General features: G+C 41.6%; 2 protein-coding genes across 5 annotated transcripts in view; both read left to right on the top strand.

Moving 5' to 3' along the window:
* TIMELESS (timeless circadian regulator) overlaps positions 1 to 673 on the top strand; it is a 121,483-nt gene extending 120,810 nt beyond the window's left edge. For all 4 annotated transcript variants that reach the window (XM_089680349.1, XM_089680332.1, XM_089680340.1 and 1 more), the window contains 2 exons: positions 78 to 148; positions 230 to 673. In XM_089680349.1, the coding sequence (XP_089536475.1) occupies positions 78 to 148; positions 230 to 339 (181 nt within the window). In that variant the 3' untranslated portion in view covers positions 340 to 673. The remainder of the gene's footprint in view (positions 1 to 77; positions 149 to 229) is intronic.
* Positions 674 to 10,959: 10,286 nt separating this feature from the next.
* APOF (apolipoprotein F) lies at positions 10,960 to 14,943 on the top strand. Its single transcript, XM_089680320.1, has 2 exons — positions 10,960 to 11,036; positions 12,428 to 14,943. The coding sequence occupies exon 2, from the start codon at positions 12,460 to 12,462 to the stop codon at positions 13,537 to 13,539; it is 1,080 nt and encodes a 359-aa protein (XP_089536446.1). The 5' UTR covers positions 10,960 to 11,036; positions 12,428 to 12,459; the 3' UTR covers positions 13,540 to 14,943.
* The last annotated feature ends 741 nt before the right edge of the window (positions 14,944 to 15,684 follow it).

Here is a 15,684-nt window from a genome sequence, read left to right as displayed (position 1 = left end):
ACTTGACACAGAGGAACAAAGGTAAATCTAAAAAATCCCTCCACTGTATAGAATCATTTTTATTTTTTTTTTCACAGACCAAAGGTAGCTACCAAAAGAAGCAGACTGTTAGACAGTGATGATGAGGAAGCAGGAACTGGACATAAAGGTTTGTTTAGTCTTGCATACTGAAAATACTGTTTTTCTGCTGCTTTTGCTTAATCATGCTTGTGTATATCTCCCTATATAGGGGAAGAATCTGTTGGGATTACAAAATCAGCCTCTGATTCAGAGCCTGAGGATGATGTCCGACCAACTAAGAAAAAACGGCTACGAATTGATGATGATGATGATTATTAAATTCAGTAATAACTCAAGGAGCACATACTATATATTTACAAGCGTTTTTCATTTCTTATCAGTGGAATAATATCACAGAGCTAACATGGACTTACTGACATTGACAAACTGTGAGAAGAATCTTCAGAAATGCTAAGCTCTGTCCACACTGGAATGAAGTCAGTAGTTTGAATTGTTTATTTAAGATGGACATTCTAGGTTTTCAGCTATTTTCTTGGATTAAGTACACCCTCACCTTTCTCATTGCATGGTAGAAAACATTTGCAGTTTTTATAATTGACAGTTCTAGGTTAACTATTAAGCAGATGTAATAAAATTATGCATAAATACTGTACATTTGTGAATTCCTTACTTGTGCCATCTGTGTTGTATGCAACATTGTGTTGTGAATGAGACACATAGAAAAATCATTGTTTTCTATGTGCCCCTGAAGTGACCTGCATTGATCCAGTGCAGTTTTTTAAAATTTTGAAAGCACAGGTTTTCTATAAGATACTAGTGCGCCAATGTCTTCTTTTTTTTGTTTAATCTCTCTTTATTAACCACCTCCCGTCCGGCCGTTGTATATAAACAGCTGTAAGGTGTATTGCAGGGTCGGGGGGCCGTTTATAAACGGCCTCCCCGCACCCTGCTTGTGCGCGCTCCCTCGGAGCGTGCAGTACTGCGATCCGGTGCCCGCTGTGTCCTCCAGACACAGTGAAACACCGATCATCAGACGGGACCTCTGTGCGAGGTCCCGATCATGTGATCACTAATTGGCCAATCAGTGATTACATGCAAAGTAGTAAGCAAGATGTCACTTGTGACATCATTGCTTACTACATGTGAAATCTGTGAATGATCACAGAGGTCACATGGTACAAGGCTATTCACAACAGCCTTGTACCATGTGACAAGCTGTGACCAATCACAGCTCACTCAGTAGTTCTCAATGGCTGCAAGAATGCAGACAGAGAGAGAAATTATTGCTTTTACATCCTACATGGGTGTAAAAGCAATCAGTGTAAAGAAAAAAAAAAAAAACTTAATCACCCCCCACAAGTAGTACAGTGTCACCATGGTGACACTGTACTGCTAGGGTGACAGTATGTAAAACAAAAAAAACCCATAAATTATATAAAAAAATAAAAATGTAAAAAAAAAGTTTAAAAATTATAATTTTTGGTTATAAAATAATTTGGCTTATTTATTTTTTTTTCTAAAAAGATAACGGAATAAATTTTGGCCAACATTTATGATGAAATATTATTTATCTGCAAAATTTTATAAGAAAAACATTTTTTCCAAATTTTTGGACTTTTTCATTTACATAGCAAAAAAAATAAAAATCCCAGCGGTGAATAAATACCACCAAAATAAAGCTTTATCTGTCTCAAAAAAATGGTAACAAATTCATATGGGTACAGTGTTGCATGACCGCGCAATTGTCTCTCAAAGTGTGATAGCGCTGAAAGCTGAAAATTGCCCTGGACAGGAAGGGGGTAATAGTGTCCGAACTGGAAGTGGTTAAAGACCTTTTCAAAACTTAGTTCAAAGGAACAGATATGGTGAGCAATGAAAGAAAACAAGCAAAAAAAAAACAAAATCATAATCGCAGAAAAACAGACATGTTCTAGCCATTCAAAGGCATACCACAAACCCCCGAGCCACCACACAGCAGCCAACGGTCAAGGCCACAGGATGGCTGTGTCCAATAAACTATGAAAGCAGAAAAAAACCATGAGCTAACAGTAAGTATACTGAGCACAAGAGATGAGTCAGGGTACACACATGAGGAAAAAAAAAAAGGGCAAAAGAAAATATCAAGGGCCACAGTAGGCCACCTTAATACAAAACATGATCACAGAGCATGAGATCCGTAAGATGGAGAAACAGTGGGCAAGTGTGCAGTAAAAGTAACTAGGTGTCCTGAAGATACTTTGTGGATCGTCTAGTCCACAGATGTCAAACAGGTGGCCCTCCAGCTGTTGTCAAATTACAAGTCCCATGAGGCATTGCAAGATTGACAGTTACAAGCATGATTCCGAAATGTAGAGGCATGGTTGGAATTGTAGTTTCGCAACAGCTGGAGGGCTGTCAGTTTGATACCCCTGGTCTAGTCAGTAAGGCGGGCAAGTCCAGTGGTCATGGGACAACATTCAGCAGCAGAAAGGGTCACTAATCAAAGGTACTGAATCTAAGAGAAGAGCTAGGAATTATAGAGAGGTGCCTCCAGAGGGAAGGTCGTCTGGGCTTTCCAGTTCCATGGAGTAGTACAGCCAACCAGACCAGGTATCATGAAATTTCTCAAGATCATTCCTAACTATGTGAACCCAGCATTCAGCTTCGTAAATCTTTTCTACCTCACTCCTGAAAAGTAGTGCACCGAGATTGTTTGTTTCCATAATCTTGGTATTAAGCTCTTAGAAGCATTCAGAAGGTGCGTGGTGTGGCAGTTGTGTGCTTAGACACATGGACGCTGACCACCATTTTGTTAAGGTCTACCATCTTGTATCATGATCTGAAAATATTCTCACTCTGTCCAGTCCCCCCCTCCCTTTTGAATGGAATGTGGTCTGTGTGTGCACTGGGGTCACAAGTGCATAAGGCACAGCTGAATAAACTTCATGGTTGTAATTCCTAATTGACGTGTACCAGAGTGTCTGACAAACACTTTCATTGACCCAGTCGTAAAACTATAACTCAGTTGGTCACTTGACATGTAAGCATTACAGCAGGGGCCATAAAACGTACATCCCACATGAGTCATTTTTCATACAAATTCATAACTTCAGCAAGAACTAGGGCACATTGATATAAAATATATATTCAGATAGGTAATTTTAATACGAGTCGCATGACACCTTACATCCCTATGTAGTGTCTACAAGAGGGTAGAAAGCAATATATTTTTATCTGGAGTGGCAGGATATGCCATAATTGGTATGTGGACGTTTGGAATATGATTGTGCATATTAATTTGCCAGTTGCTAGGATGCTACCTGTACCTATTGAAGGTTATTGACCATGGTATAAACTTGTAAGGGATTTGGTCATAGCCTGGGTCCTCACCGAACACCCATCCCCAAATGAGGCGATTGGCCCTTTGCTTTCAGGAGACACCCCTTTGGGTTACTAGAAAAAAGGCTAACATGCCTGGAGAGAGGTAAGAAGAGATAGCTTCCTTTTAACATCAGGAACATCTTTGGGACAAAGGAAACCTTTTTGTTCGGACGACTGGATTCCGCTCACACCAAGGACTCTTGCAAGTATCCTGCCATCTGAAACTTCTTTCTTTTATTTCTCTGTTGTTTTATATATATATATATATATATATATATATATATATATACACAGTTGTGTTCAAAATAATAGCAGTCAGACATCACTAACCTGATCAATCACTCTTTTTGGTAGAAATTATATTTCTACATGGCAAATAATTTACTAGCAGGTGTAGTAGAGTAATAGAAATCCAACAGACCCAACAGTCATGACACGCTTGCTGCTGATTCTGTGTAAATGAATCACTAATTGAAAGGGGCATGTTCAAAATAATAGCAGTGTGGAGTTCTATTAGTGAGGTCATTCATTCTTTGAACAACAGGTGGCAATTATTGCCTTTATTTAGGGAAGGAAGGCAGCAAATGTTGTACATGCTGGTTATAGTGCATTTCTTTCTGAAATTCTGAGGAAAATGGGTTGTTCCAGACATTGTTCAGAAGAACAGCGTACCTTGATTAAAACGTTGATTGGAGAGGGGAAAACATATAAAGAAATGCAGAAAATAATGGACTGCTCAGCTAAAATGATCGCAAATGCTTTAAAATGGCAACCAAAAGCTGAAAGACGTGGAAGAAAGCGAAAAACTACCATTCGAATGGATAGAAGAATAGCCAAAATGGGAAGGACTCAGCCAACAATCAGCTCCAGGAAGATCAAAGAAGGTCTAAAGTTACCTGTGAGTACTGTTACTATTAGAAGACGACTATGTGAAGCCAAGCTACCTGTCCCAACCCATCAGATTATCACCTGCTCTCCTCTCCTTTAGGCGCACCTTGAAAACCCACCTCTTCAGCCAACCTGAAAACCCACCTGCTAACTTGCCAACTTCCTCCACTTTTCCTACCACCCCATCCCCCACAGCTATCTCCTCCTGTGCCACCATCCCCTCCCTCCTAGATTGTAAGCTCGAAAGAGCAGGGCCCTCGATCCACTCATGTTTTGCATTGTATTGTTGTTCTGTCACATGTTCTGTCCCCCTTTGTAATGTACAGCACTGAGCAAACTATTGGCGCTTTATAAATACTGTATAATAATAAAAATAATACATCTTTTCTATAAATATTTTAATTGCACCATTTTGACCTTTTTAGTAATAAATCCTATTTTCTGAAAAGTGTTGAAACTGTCCCTAAAGCTTTTAATGCAAACTAAAAGAATCCCTGTCTCTGGAGAATGCTACTGTATGTATTAACCCTCTGCATACATCTGTCTGCGTTGGCAGTGTGTATACAGACGCTTATTCAAACATCATAGTGTTACTGCTAAGATTTGTGAGTTTTTTCCTTCTCTGTAAAATGGTGGTGGTGGCAGTGTGAAGGGTTAATTGCCTAATTAACCTGACCCAGTAACAATCGCTCTCAGGCTGCTGGCACATAGATTGTGGTCCAGCGAGCTGGAAAATTTTTGTGCAGGGCGCAGCTCAGAGTGGCATTGTTACACAAGTGGCAGTGTGGTCTTAGATCGGCTGGTCCTTCGGTCACAAGTTGGTGAGAAGGCCTGGGGTCAGACACCGCGCACCATCATACGGGGTAACACTATGTTTATAAGGTTTGATAGAGGAAGGGGTAGCATGGAACAAGTAATGCAGGGGGGTAAATTCAATAGACTTAAGGGTCGTTCTCTGGATCCAAGGGGATATATCTCCACAAATTTTGGATCTTGGGACAGTACCACCATAAATGCAAGAGGGTGCCTTCATGAGAGCATCCCCTCCAACAACTACGGTCCGCCCCGGGGAAAATCCTAGCCAACCGAGGTGTCCTTTACCATCAAAATAAGAATTTATAGCACGACTCGTGTCTTAGGGTTGATGGAGGAAACGTGGGATAGTTGAATAATTTTCTGTAACTGGTGGGGTGTAAATTCAAAACCTAACTCCGCTGCCCATTCCCTAACATAGTAGGAAGTCGTCTGGGAGAAAATGGAGAGCAATCCCCTATACATTTGAAAGATTAAATGTTTAGATTCCCCAAGATCCATGCACAGAGACTCAAAAGGAGTTATCGAGTCATGCAGATGTATCCTAGGAAGTAATTTCTGGAAGAAATCGTAGCTGTTGATAGTGCCAAAAGTCCAGGGGGAAAGTCCCGAAGGATCCTCTGTCTGTCCAGGGGCAGTAAGCGAGCCGTTGGGGCCAATGTCATACATATATTATTCCCCTCCCTGCCCCATGCTTTAAAAAAGGAGACATCCTCCTCAGGTAGGAACCAAGAGAAGCCCCCTAGCGGAGCAAGGGGTGAGGTTGGGGGGGACAGAGTACCCAACCTATTGATTTGATCCCATACCTTCAAAGTGGTCAATATAATTGGGCTTGTCCAACTGGGCAGCCTGCGAGCCATATGCGGTATCCAAGGGGCCCCCACCAAATTCCTATCAGCTATAAACTTTTCATGCGTAACCCATATATTCTCTTTTGAATGTTGTGTCCAATTCAAAATACAGACTAAAGCCATAGCCTTATAGTAGAGGGATATATCAAGGAGTCCCTGACCCCCGTCGTCCTTGCATCGGCAGAGCAGTGAGTATGACAAACTAGGTCGCTTCCCCTCCCAGATGAAGCTACAACCGACGTAAACGCCAAAAGAATACAGGTGGTAGGTGTATTAGGATCGTGGAGGCAGGGAAAAAATTTTCAGCAAGATCATCATTTTAAGAGTTAATTCGACTCATCCATGTGAGGGCAGTGTTGTGCCAGGCGCCAAAATCTCTCCACCCCCTGCAGCAGCATCCCATAATTTGCGGAATATAATAGTTTGGGGTCCGGAGAGATCTGAGTGCCTAAATAGGGCAAGTTTGTGATTGCCATGTAAATTGGAAACTAGTCTTGAGTAAGGGCATAAGATCTGGTCGAATCGTGACAGGTAGTATCTCAGACTTCCCATAGTTAATACTAAAATTTGAAAGAGAACTATATCTGTGAAACTCCGACATCAACACCAGCAGAGTGGTGAGAGGCTGGGTTATATAGAATAAAATATCGTTGGCATATGCCGAGAGTTTATGATCCCTGGATCCAATAGGAAACCCCTTAATATCTTAATTACTCCGAATTTTTTGCAGGAATGGTTTTAGCAATAAAGCGAAAAAAGGGGTAAGGGGCATCCTTGTCTGGTGCCATTGCATATATATACACTCAGTGGTGCAGAATAAGTCCCGTTCACATCAACTCTAGTCTCAGGGTCATCGTACAGGGTCGAGATCCAGTCCATCACCCTCCTCCCAAGCCCCAGTGCAAGTAGGGTCTCCTCCATGAACTGCCAGTACACCCTATCAAAGGCCTTTTCGGCATCAGTTGATAGGACGAGGAAAGGGGATTGACATGGGCCATATTGTGTCCAACAAAGGATATTGAGGGCTTGGATAGTATTATCCCGAGCCTCTCGGCCCAAAATAAAACCCGTTTGATCAGGGTGGATGACCGAAGGAGGTCCTGCAATCTAGTAGCTATAAGTTTGGACAGGATTTTGACATCAGCGTTCAACAGAGAAATGGGTCGGTAATTTTGTCAATACATGGGATCTTTCCCAGGTTTTGCTATAACAATATGGGCTAACAGGGCTTCCTGAGACAGAGGGTTGGAAGCAGTAGTGGCATTAAAGTATTCACACATGGGCCCTGCCAAGAGGTGTACCATTCGCTTATAATAAGCAATAGAGAAGCCATCGGGGCCTGGGCTCTTCCTGTTAAGGAGATCCGAGATAACCGATGCCATTTCGAGAGGGGTAATTGGGCGCTCTAAATCATCTATTGTCTCTGCTGGGAGACTAGGAAATTGTACTTCTTGGAGATACTGGTGGTTGAAAAACCTATGGTTGGCAGCCCGGGACGAGTCAGGTGGCGGTTTAATATTGTATAAGGAACTGTAATAAGCCCGGAAAGCGTCACAAATGTGGGCAGAGTCCACCACTGGTCTGTCACGCACCATCAATCTATGCACATGAGAAAATGCCTGCCGTTTACTAAGGAAGCGGGCCAGAAGGCGGCCACATTTATTCCCATGTTCATAAAATGTGTGTGCATAGTAACGCAGTTTGTTCTGGGACTTCCTTTCAAGACATCCCAACAGTTTGGTTCTAAGATCCATTAGTGCTGTCAAGTCAGAAGGTTGCAGTCTGCTCTTATGTATTTGTTCAAGTAAGCTTTTAACCTTTTTGAGTCTTGAGCCGTGAGCTATCAAAACGCCTCTAATTACTGCCTTATGTCCCTCCCACCACGCCCCTATGGACACCTCATCAGTGGAGTTGAGCTGGAAGTACAGTCAGGTCCATAAATATTGAGACATCGACACAATTCTAACATTTTTGGCTCTATACACCACCACAATGGATTTGAAATGAAACGAATATTTATGGTCCTGACTGTATGTGGCAATGGAGGATTCAATGGCGGTGCAGGTAGTGTCATCGTCTAACAAAGATTTGTTTAAACGCCATGTCCAAGCGGGTCTATTGGAGAAGTGCAGAGCCCAAGTCAAGGAAACGAGGGCATAGTCAGAGATAGTTATTGGACCGATATCTATACTGTGAAGTCAGCCAAGATAATACTGATCAATATAAAAAAGGTCAATCCATGAATAGGAATTATAAACATGTGAAAAATAGCTATAATTTTTAACAGAGGGATGGACCACTCTCCAACTATCCACCAATGACGGTCTTGTAAACGTTTCCGAAAATTTTTAAGTGCTTTAAACAAAATTATTTCCATGATGAGGTATCCAAGTGAGGGTCCGGGGGGAGATTGAAGTCCCCCCCAAGTATGAGAAGTCCCTCCTTAAAATCAAGAAGCCTCCTCATTACACTGGAGAGAAAGTCAATGGTACAGGCATTGGGTGCATACACATTAGAAATGGTGAATAACTCATTGTTAATAGTGCCCTTAACCACTTGCCAACTGCAGATAGCCAAATGATGGCTTCACTGTTGCCAGCCAGTTCTGGGAGGGCGTCATACAACGTCCTCCCAGAACGTGCTCTCCTGCTCGCACCTGGCGAACTCCGTGATCGCTGTGTCCTACGGACACAACTGATCACGTGGTATGGTAAAAGGCTAATCACAACGGCTTTTTACCATGTAATCTACCGTGTCCAATGACACATTGATCACCGGGAAATGCAATTGCCAGTTATCGGCTGCACCTTGCTCACGCTGTCACAGCGTGAGCAAAGATCTGCCGAGAACCGGCAGTTGTCAGAGGGGGGATAGGCACCGATCATCAGGGCACTGATGATCGGTGCCCAGCAGTACCACCCACAAGTGCCCAGCAGTGCCATCCATCAATGCCACCCAGAAGTGCCGCCAGTCAGTGCCCATCATCAGTGCTGCCAGTCAGCGCCACCTATCAGTGCCCAGCAGTGCTGCCTATCAGTGCAGCCTCATCAACGCACATCAGTGAAGGAGAACAATTACCTGTTTGCTAAATTTTATAATAGAAATAGAAAAACTTTTTTTCCAAATTTTTTGCTCTTTTCTTGTTTATAGCACAAAATATAAAACACCCAGTGGTGAGTAAATACCACCAAAAGAAAGCTCTATTTGTGTGAAAAAAATTGTAAAAATTTTATATGGGTACAGTGTTGCATGACCGCGCAATTGTCATTCAAAGTGCAACAGCACTGAAAGCTGAAAATTACCCTTGACAGGAAGGGGGTATAAGTGCCCGGTAGGCAAGTGGTTAAGAAATAAGAATCTACCTTCCTGGTCAGCTAACTGAGCAAGGGGGACAAGAGGACATGGCCTATGGACTGCTACCGCTACCCCCCTTGCTTCAGGGAGTGGAGAAGGGCATAAAAACCATTGATTAAATATGGACTGTGATAGGTTGGGCGTGGAAGTCGCCGTAAAGTGGGTCTCCTGGAGTAGCACTATTGTCGGGCATAAGCAGTGAAGTTCCTGCCACAGTTTCCCACGTTTAGACGGTGAGTACATGCCGTGGACATTATAGGAAACCACCGACAATGCGGACGACATAATCCAAACATAGAGAAATAACAGTGAACCAACATAACATACAAAATTGGGCATAAATCCAGCTCTGTCCTTTCTACCAGAGAAGAGCCACAGTAAAGTCTTGTGGTGAGGGAAACTCAGGGTTGGACACTTCCAGTGCAGAACACAATAAGGCATCCGTGAGGCCTAAGGCTCACCGCATAATGAAGGTGCGTCTAGAGAGGTCAGGAAAAAGTAGCAAACGAGCCCCATCAAATTCCACAAATAGCTTTCCACGCATGGCGGACATGATGGCCTCTTTAGCCACATATTTATGTATCCGACAAATAACATCTTGGGTTTTGTTAATGTCTTGGGGGTAGCGGCAGTAAGGCCCTATGTGCCCGATCTATTTCTACTGGCGCCAATGCAGAATTGCCCAGGATTAAACTGAAAATCCCTTGGAGTGTGGGCACCAGGTCTTGCTCGTGGGTAGCCTTAGGCAAGCAGCGAATCCGTATGTTCTGCCGTCTCTTACGGTTTTCATAGTCGTCTAGTTGTAGTAAGAGGGAGACCAGCATGTGTTTGTGCGTACGAGGGGCTTCCCCTAATTTTGTTACTGTATGGGATAGGTCTTCATGAGCAGTTTCTACAGCTTCTACTGGATGGCCTAAAGCTGCGTTGTCGGCCTGCACTTTATCCAAGGACTTTTTAAAAGAAGATTCCACGGTTGCAATCATCTGCACCATAACAGCCTTAGTAGGGAGGGCCCGAATGTGTTACCTAATGTCCCAATCCCCAGCGATGTCATCTAAAACAGACCTCGCTGTCTAGGGCTGTGTGGAGGCATGTGAAGTAGTAGGGCTATCACTGCATACCTGAGCCGAGCTGGCGGCATCCCCATGGTCAGAGGCAGCGGCCGGAGAGGAGGCAGCGCCATCTTGGAATCCGGGGACCCAGAGCAAGTCTGGGGAGGCTGGGTGAGTGTAGTGTATGCCCGCTGCCTCCCTGGCATCGTAGGTTGAGAGCTAGGCTGTGTCTGTGCTCTGAAAAGCAGTAAATAGCCCCGGGTAGACGACAGCTCTCAGGCTGTGTGTCCTCTTTCTCCCATGGCCAGGCCACACCCTTGCACCAATATCTTCTAATGATGATCATATACATGTATATACTCATAAGGTTTCTGTGGTTTCACATTGTTACAGTATTAAAAAAAGTTGTGACCTACAATCCATTTAAAATCATATGAGCATATTGCAGCATGAAAAGCCACAGTAGCCAAATAAATGTATACATACGCGCTCATGGTTAATTTTGCATTGTGGGTGATAACTGCTGGAAATCTGACAAAGTTTGTTATGGTGAAATTTCTAGCTTTTAAGGCACTGTGACCTTTTATGTTTACAATGTGATACCAATAGGACTTTAAACAGTGGGCAGACGCTTTGCCATCCTTTCAAACTGAATGTTAAAATTGCTGAAACGTTTTGAGGATAAACCCTGTTTAAGGTGAGTTCTACAGTTTTTCTGTTGTCGATTTTTTTATTTCTAAAGTAACACTCAACTATTAAAGTGTCCAAACAGCTTAAATATTATCCAAATACCCAATCTAATTATATATTCCTTTTGAGATCTTAAAGTAATATTAAACTTAAAAACAAAAATGTAACATATTGCAGTTTACCAATCCATAATTGGTGGTTGCACCCAAATGAAAATACCTCTCAAAGCAGCATCTGGCCATATAGATCCACTGCGTATTTTAACTTGTCATTGATTTTTACAGGCAGTTAGCAGTGGGACCTGTACCTTTCTGGCACGCAAAATACAGATGCTGTCAGACAGCCCCTTGTGAATGAGCCTTTAACTTACCTGATTACCAAGCCTATTCTGACACTTCTCACATAAATGTAACAATCTTGTATTTTTTTGCTAGAAAATTACTTAGAACCCCCAAACATATATTTCTTAAGAAAAGGCCCCCGAGAATAAAATGATGGGTGTTGCAATTTTTTATGTCATACAGTATTTGCGCAGTGGTTTTTCAAATACTTTTTTTTTGGAAAAAAATACACTTTAATGATTTCTAGTAACAAAAACAATATAATACCCAAATGTTTGGCAAAATATAAAAGATGATGTTACGCCAAGTAAATAGATACCTAACATGTCATGCTTTAAAATTGTGCATGCTCGTTGAATGGTAACAAACTAGGGTACCTAAAAATATCTATAGGAGGAACAGGGGTGCATTACATTTTTTTTTTTACACTCATTTTATCAAAAGGGATAAACAGCATTCCTTGCGATGGCATGGGCAGTGACTGGTTCTTTTTACTGAGACATCTGGGGTCTATTAGATCCTAGATCTTTCCTCTTATCACATGCTTTCACAGGCAGGTAATGGCCTGTTTATATTAGACCAAAACAGGAAATTACAAATTACGATTTGTTAGACCGGCAGTACGAGAGAATGTAGGAAGGCGGTGGGGGGAGCCCCTTCCACTGCATTTAAAAGCAATCCAGCAGCTATTTAGCCGCCCAGATTGCTTTTTACTTTATTCAGGATCATCGGCTGAAAAGATTGATACCAGGATCATGACTGCAGCTGTAGCCATGGCCCAGTATAGCCAATGAAACCCAAAGATGTATGGGTATGTCCATTTGAGGGAAGTGGTTAAAAAACAAATCTAGGCAACTAGTGAAACTAATAATTAAGCTACTAATCCTTTCCAGCAAATTAATCAACTATGCTAAAATCAGACATTTTCTATTTACATAAAGGAAAAATATAATGCTCTGGGGTAGTTTAACTGTTTTGTTTACTTTATGTCTTGGATATTTTTCTTTTGTAACAAGGTATACAACTAACTTGCTTTTGCTATCTCCTACGAATGCAGATTTGTTGTATTATCACAGTCTTACCTGAGATATGGCACACGTATTTGGTTTTGTAATCCTTCTGGTGTTAAGTCCTTATGTGTACAGCAAGCCACTTAACACACATGGCTTGCAAAACATATCCATAACATCTGAATCTCTGGATGGACATGGTCATGATCTTCCTGGCAACAGTTTCTCATGGGCAAAAGGAAATCAGTCTTGTGCCAGTCTCCGAAAAGAATGTATGAATTACCTTGACTTACTTCACCCAGCTTCGTCACAGTTCATCAAACCAGCACTGGTACTGGGCTTGGTAATGGTTGGCTGCTTGCTAGAAATTGACCAACTCTACATTGATTTACTCAAGGATAAAGACACAAGAGAGATCTATGTATTGCTTGCTGAAGAGATGAAGACCTTCAGCCTCCAACCGGATATTCACTATCACAATACTCAAAAACATGTTATGGAAGTTGAAATAATAAAATTCAACTTAGACAGTCTTCTACCCACAGCTCTACAGCCACGCCACCAGAATTGCTCTGGTTTCCATAAGAAACAAAATATCTTCCTTAATGGATTGAACATGGGAGTGCATAAAACAGTGCAGGAGGCAAAAATGCACTGCAGGTATCTAGGGTCATCTTGTGCTGGTGTTTCTTCAAATGCTGGAAGATATTATACGGTGTTGCGAAATGGTGGATATATTATGCCTCAGAAGGGAACAAGAGTGTGGCTGCATCATTGCAATGTTGCCTATCGGAGAAAGCGTTCAGCTGCTCTTGAGTGCACTAGTGAGAAGGAATTGCGTGTTCATACAGTGATGAAATGGATTCCAGTGGTCAGTGGTTGGTACAATGCTGGTAGTGCCATTTATTATGCCACACAGGGCTGTTCTGAACTAGCAGAAGATCGTGCTGTTGAAGCTTCTTTAGATCTAGGCTATGATGCTATGCTAGCTGTAACTGGTGGTGCTACTAGTGTTGTTGGTGTTGGAGTAGGTATTGCAGTAAAGCCTGCACTAAAAGCCAGTGTGAAAAAAGCCATAAACTATTTTAAAAGCGATCACAATAATGACATCCTACAGCAGTCTTCAGTGACTACCAACAATACATACAGTTATGGCTAAAAATATTGGTACCCATGCATCTCTGTCAGATAATATACCACTTCAACCAGAAAATTGTGGCAATTACAAATGTTTAGGCATTCTCGTGTTTATTTCTTGAATTTCTGTAAAACCATTCTTTCAAAGGCATATGTTGTGGATACAAGAGTTTAGGGGCAGTTAAACGTTCCTCTTCTGAACGCAGAATAATCGCATTCAGGAGAGGAACATTTTGGCCAAAAATGCTAGCACTTGGGTGTTTATCCATGTCAATGGAAAATACTCTGGCCAATCAAATTAATAAACATCCAAGCACTAAATGCAGTGCCGCATTTAGCATTATTCTGCTGCCAGGAGAGTTTGACTAGGTGAGTGCAGGGGCGGACTGACCATTTAGCCACTCGGGCAGTGCCTGAGGGCCCAGGGTCAGTAGGGGGCCCCATGAGATGCCCCTGGTACATTTCATAGGCTTTTTTGGATGTGGGTTGAGTGTGGGCGAGGATACAGGGGCCCCATGATTTCCTATTGCCTGGGAGCCCAATGAGTTGTCAGTCTGCCCCTGGGTGAGTTCATGTGTACATGAGGTCTAAGACACAGTCCCAAAACAAGTATACAGCAAAATAAAGTACAGAACTTCTTATTGTTCAGCTTACTCCTATGTTACTGAAGTAAGACACAACTGCATTTAGTATATAATGGCTTTTATTCCAGTAATTTTCCTATAGTAACTATGTTGAATTTCTTTTGCAAATGTATATTGTAGTCTATAAAGATTTTCAAAATCCTGGTAATTCTGAACTTCTGCTGTACCTCTTGTGTAATAGTCAATTATTTTAAAGGTTTTTAATATGGTAATATTTTTAGCATGCTTTTTAGTAAAGTAAAGAGCACAGTGCAGTAAGACAATTAAAAATCATGTTTCAGTAACGTAAACTTGGCTTCCTGTGGCATACTCCTCTGCTCACTTCTGCTCCTTGTACTGCATTTATGAATAATCCTAATAATTTATTACAATTTTGATAGTAAAACAAATGCTCTCATATAGAAAAAAGAAGCAGAATGATGTAAAGTGTGGTACCACCTATTAATCAACTTTGATTTTACTATAGTTATATGACTGAAAGATGAATTCTGATTTGGTTAGCATGTCCTAGAGCTTCCTATTGCCTATAAGAAGTTCAAGGTTTACAGAGTAGCCATAGTCCACTTTGTTGAGCTGGTGTACTTTTTGTCGAAAATGTTTACAAAGCAAGAACTTTTAATTCCTAATACCTGGAGAGTTCTTGGTGCCCTGCCCTACGTGACATAGGTAGAGTTCTCAGCTGACAACACATCTTTACATACCATTACAATTATGTCATTCAGTTGTAACTCACATTGGTGAGAATTGTTATGTAGATTATTAAATTCAGAGAATTCAGCATATTATGACTTGCTTGGTGTGCCTCCCTTGATTTGATCCTTTACTTTATCCTCATGTCAGCTTCTGCAAATGCTGTGCATCATTTGACCCTCAAAATTGTTTTTTTGACTTTGTAAAAAAGCACCCAGTATTCTCTCTGGAGGGCAAGTGGTTAAACTGAGAAAATGTACCATTTTAAGAAAAAAGGTAGCAGTCAGTGGTACCAACAAGGAAAAGCTGGAAGAAAATTTTGCAACTAAATAGGTTAATTGGCAACAGGTCAGTAACATGATTGGGTATAAAAAGGGCATCTTAGAAATTCTGAGTCATGCTGTCTCAGAAGTAAAGATGGGCAGAGGTTCACCAATTTGTGAAAAGCCTTGAGGATTAGGGACTGATGTGAATCTAATATATATATATATATAATATATAAACTGACAGCGCTATATAAGTACCTGCAATAATAAATAAATGAATTTTTGCTAGCTATGGCCAGTTTTACTTGGACCTGGATGAGTCACCATTGGGCAATCACCAACTGTACGGATATTTGTATGGGTCTGGGAAAAGCCCACACAAAGCTTCCTCTTATTGCTGAATTAGAGAGGTGGGCTGATGATGTCACAACCTCTTACTCGGCCAATCAAAAGAAGCTTTGAATTCATTGATAAAATACATTGCTTTCTATGAGTGGCTGAGCGCCACTTAGAAAAGACTCTATTATGTTCAAGGTCTGAGACAGGAAAGTCTCGGTTCACACTGGA

The sequence above is a fragment of the Staurois parvus genome, unplaced genomic scaffold (assembly GCF_062004578.1).
Source record: "Staurois parvus isolate SC_StPar_1 unplaced genomic scaffold, SC_StPar_1.0 ptg000017l, whole genome shotgun sequence".
NCBI classification, from domain to species: Eukaryota; Metazoa; Chordata; class Amphibia; order Anura; family Ranidae; genus Staurois; species Staurois parvus.
The sequence above is the reverse complement of the archived record's forward strand: the minus strand, read 5'-3'. Positions and strand labels throughout refer to the sequence as shown.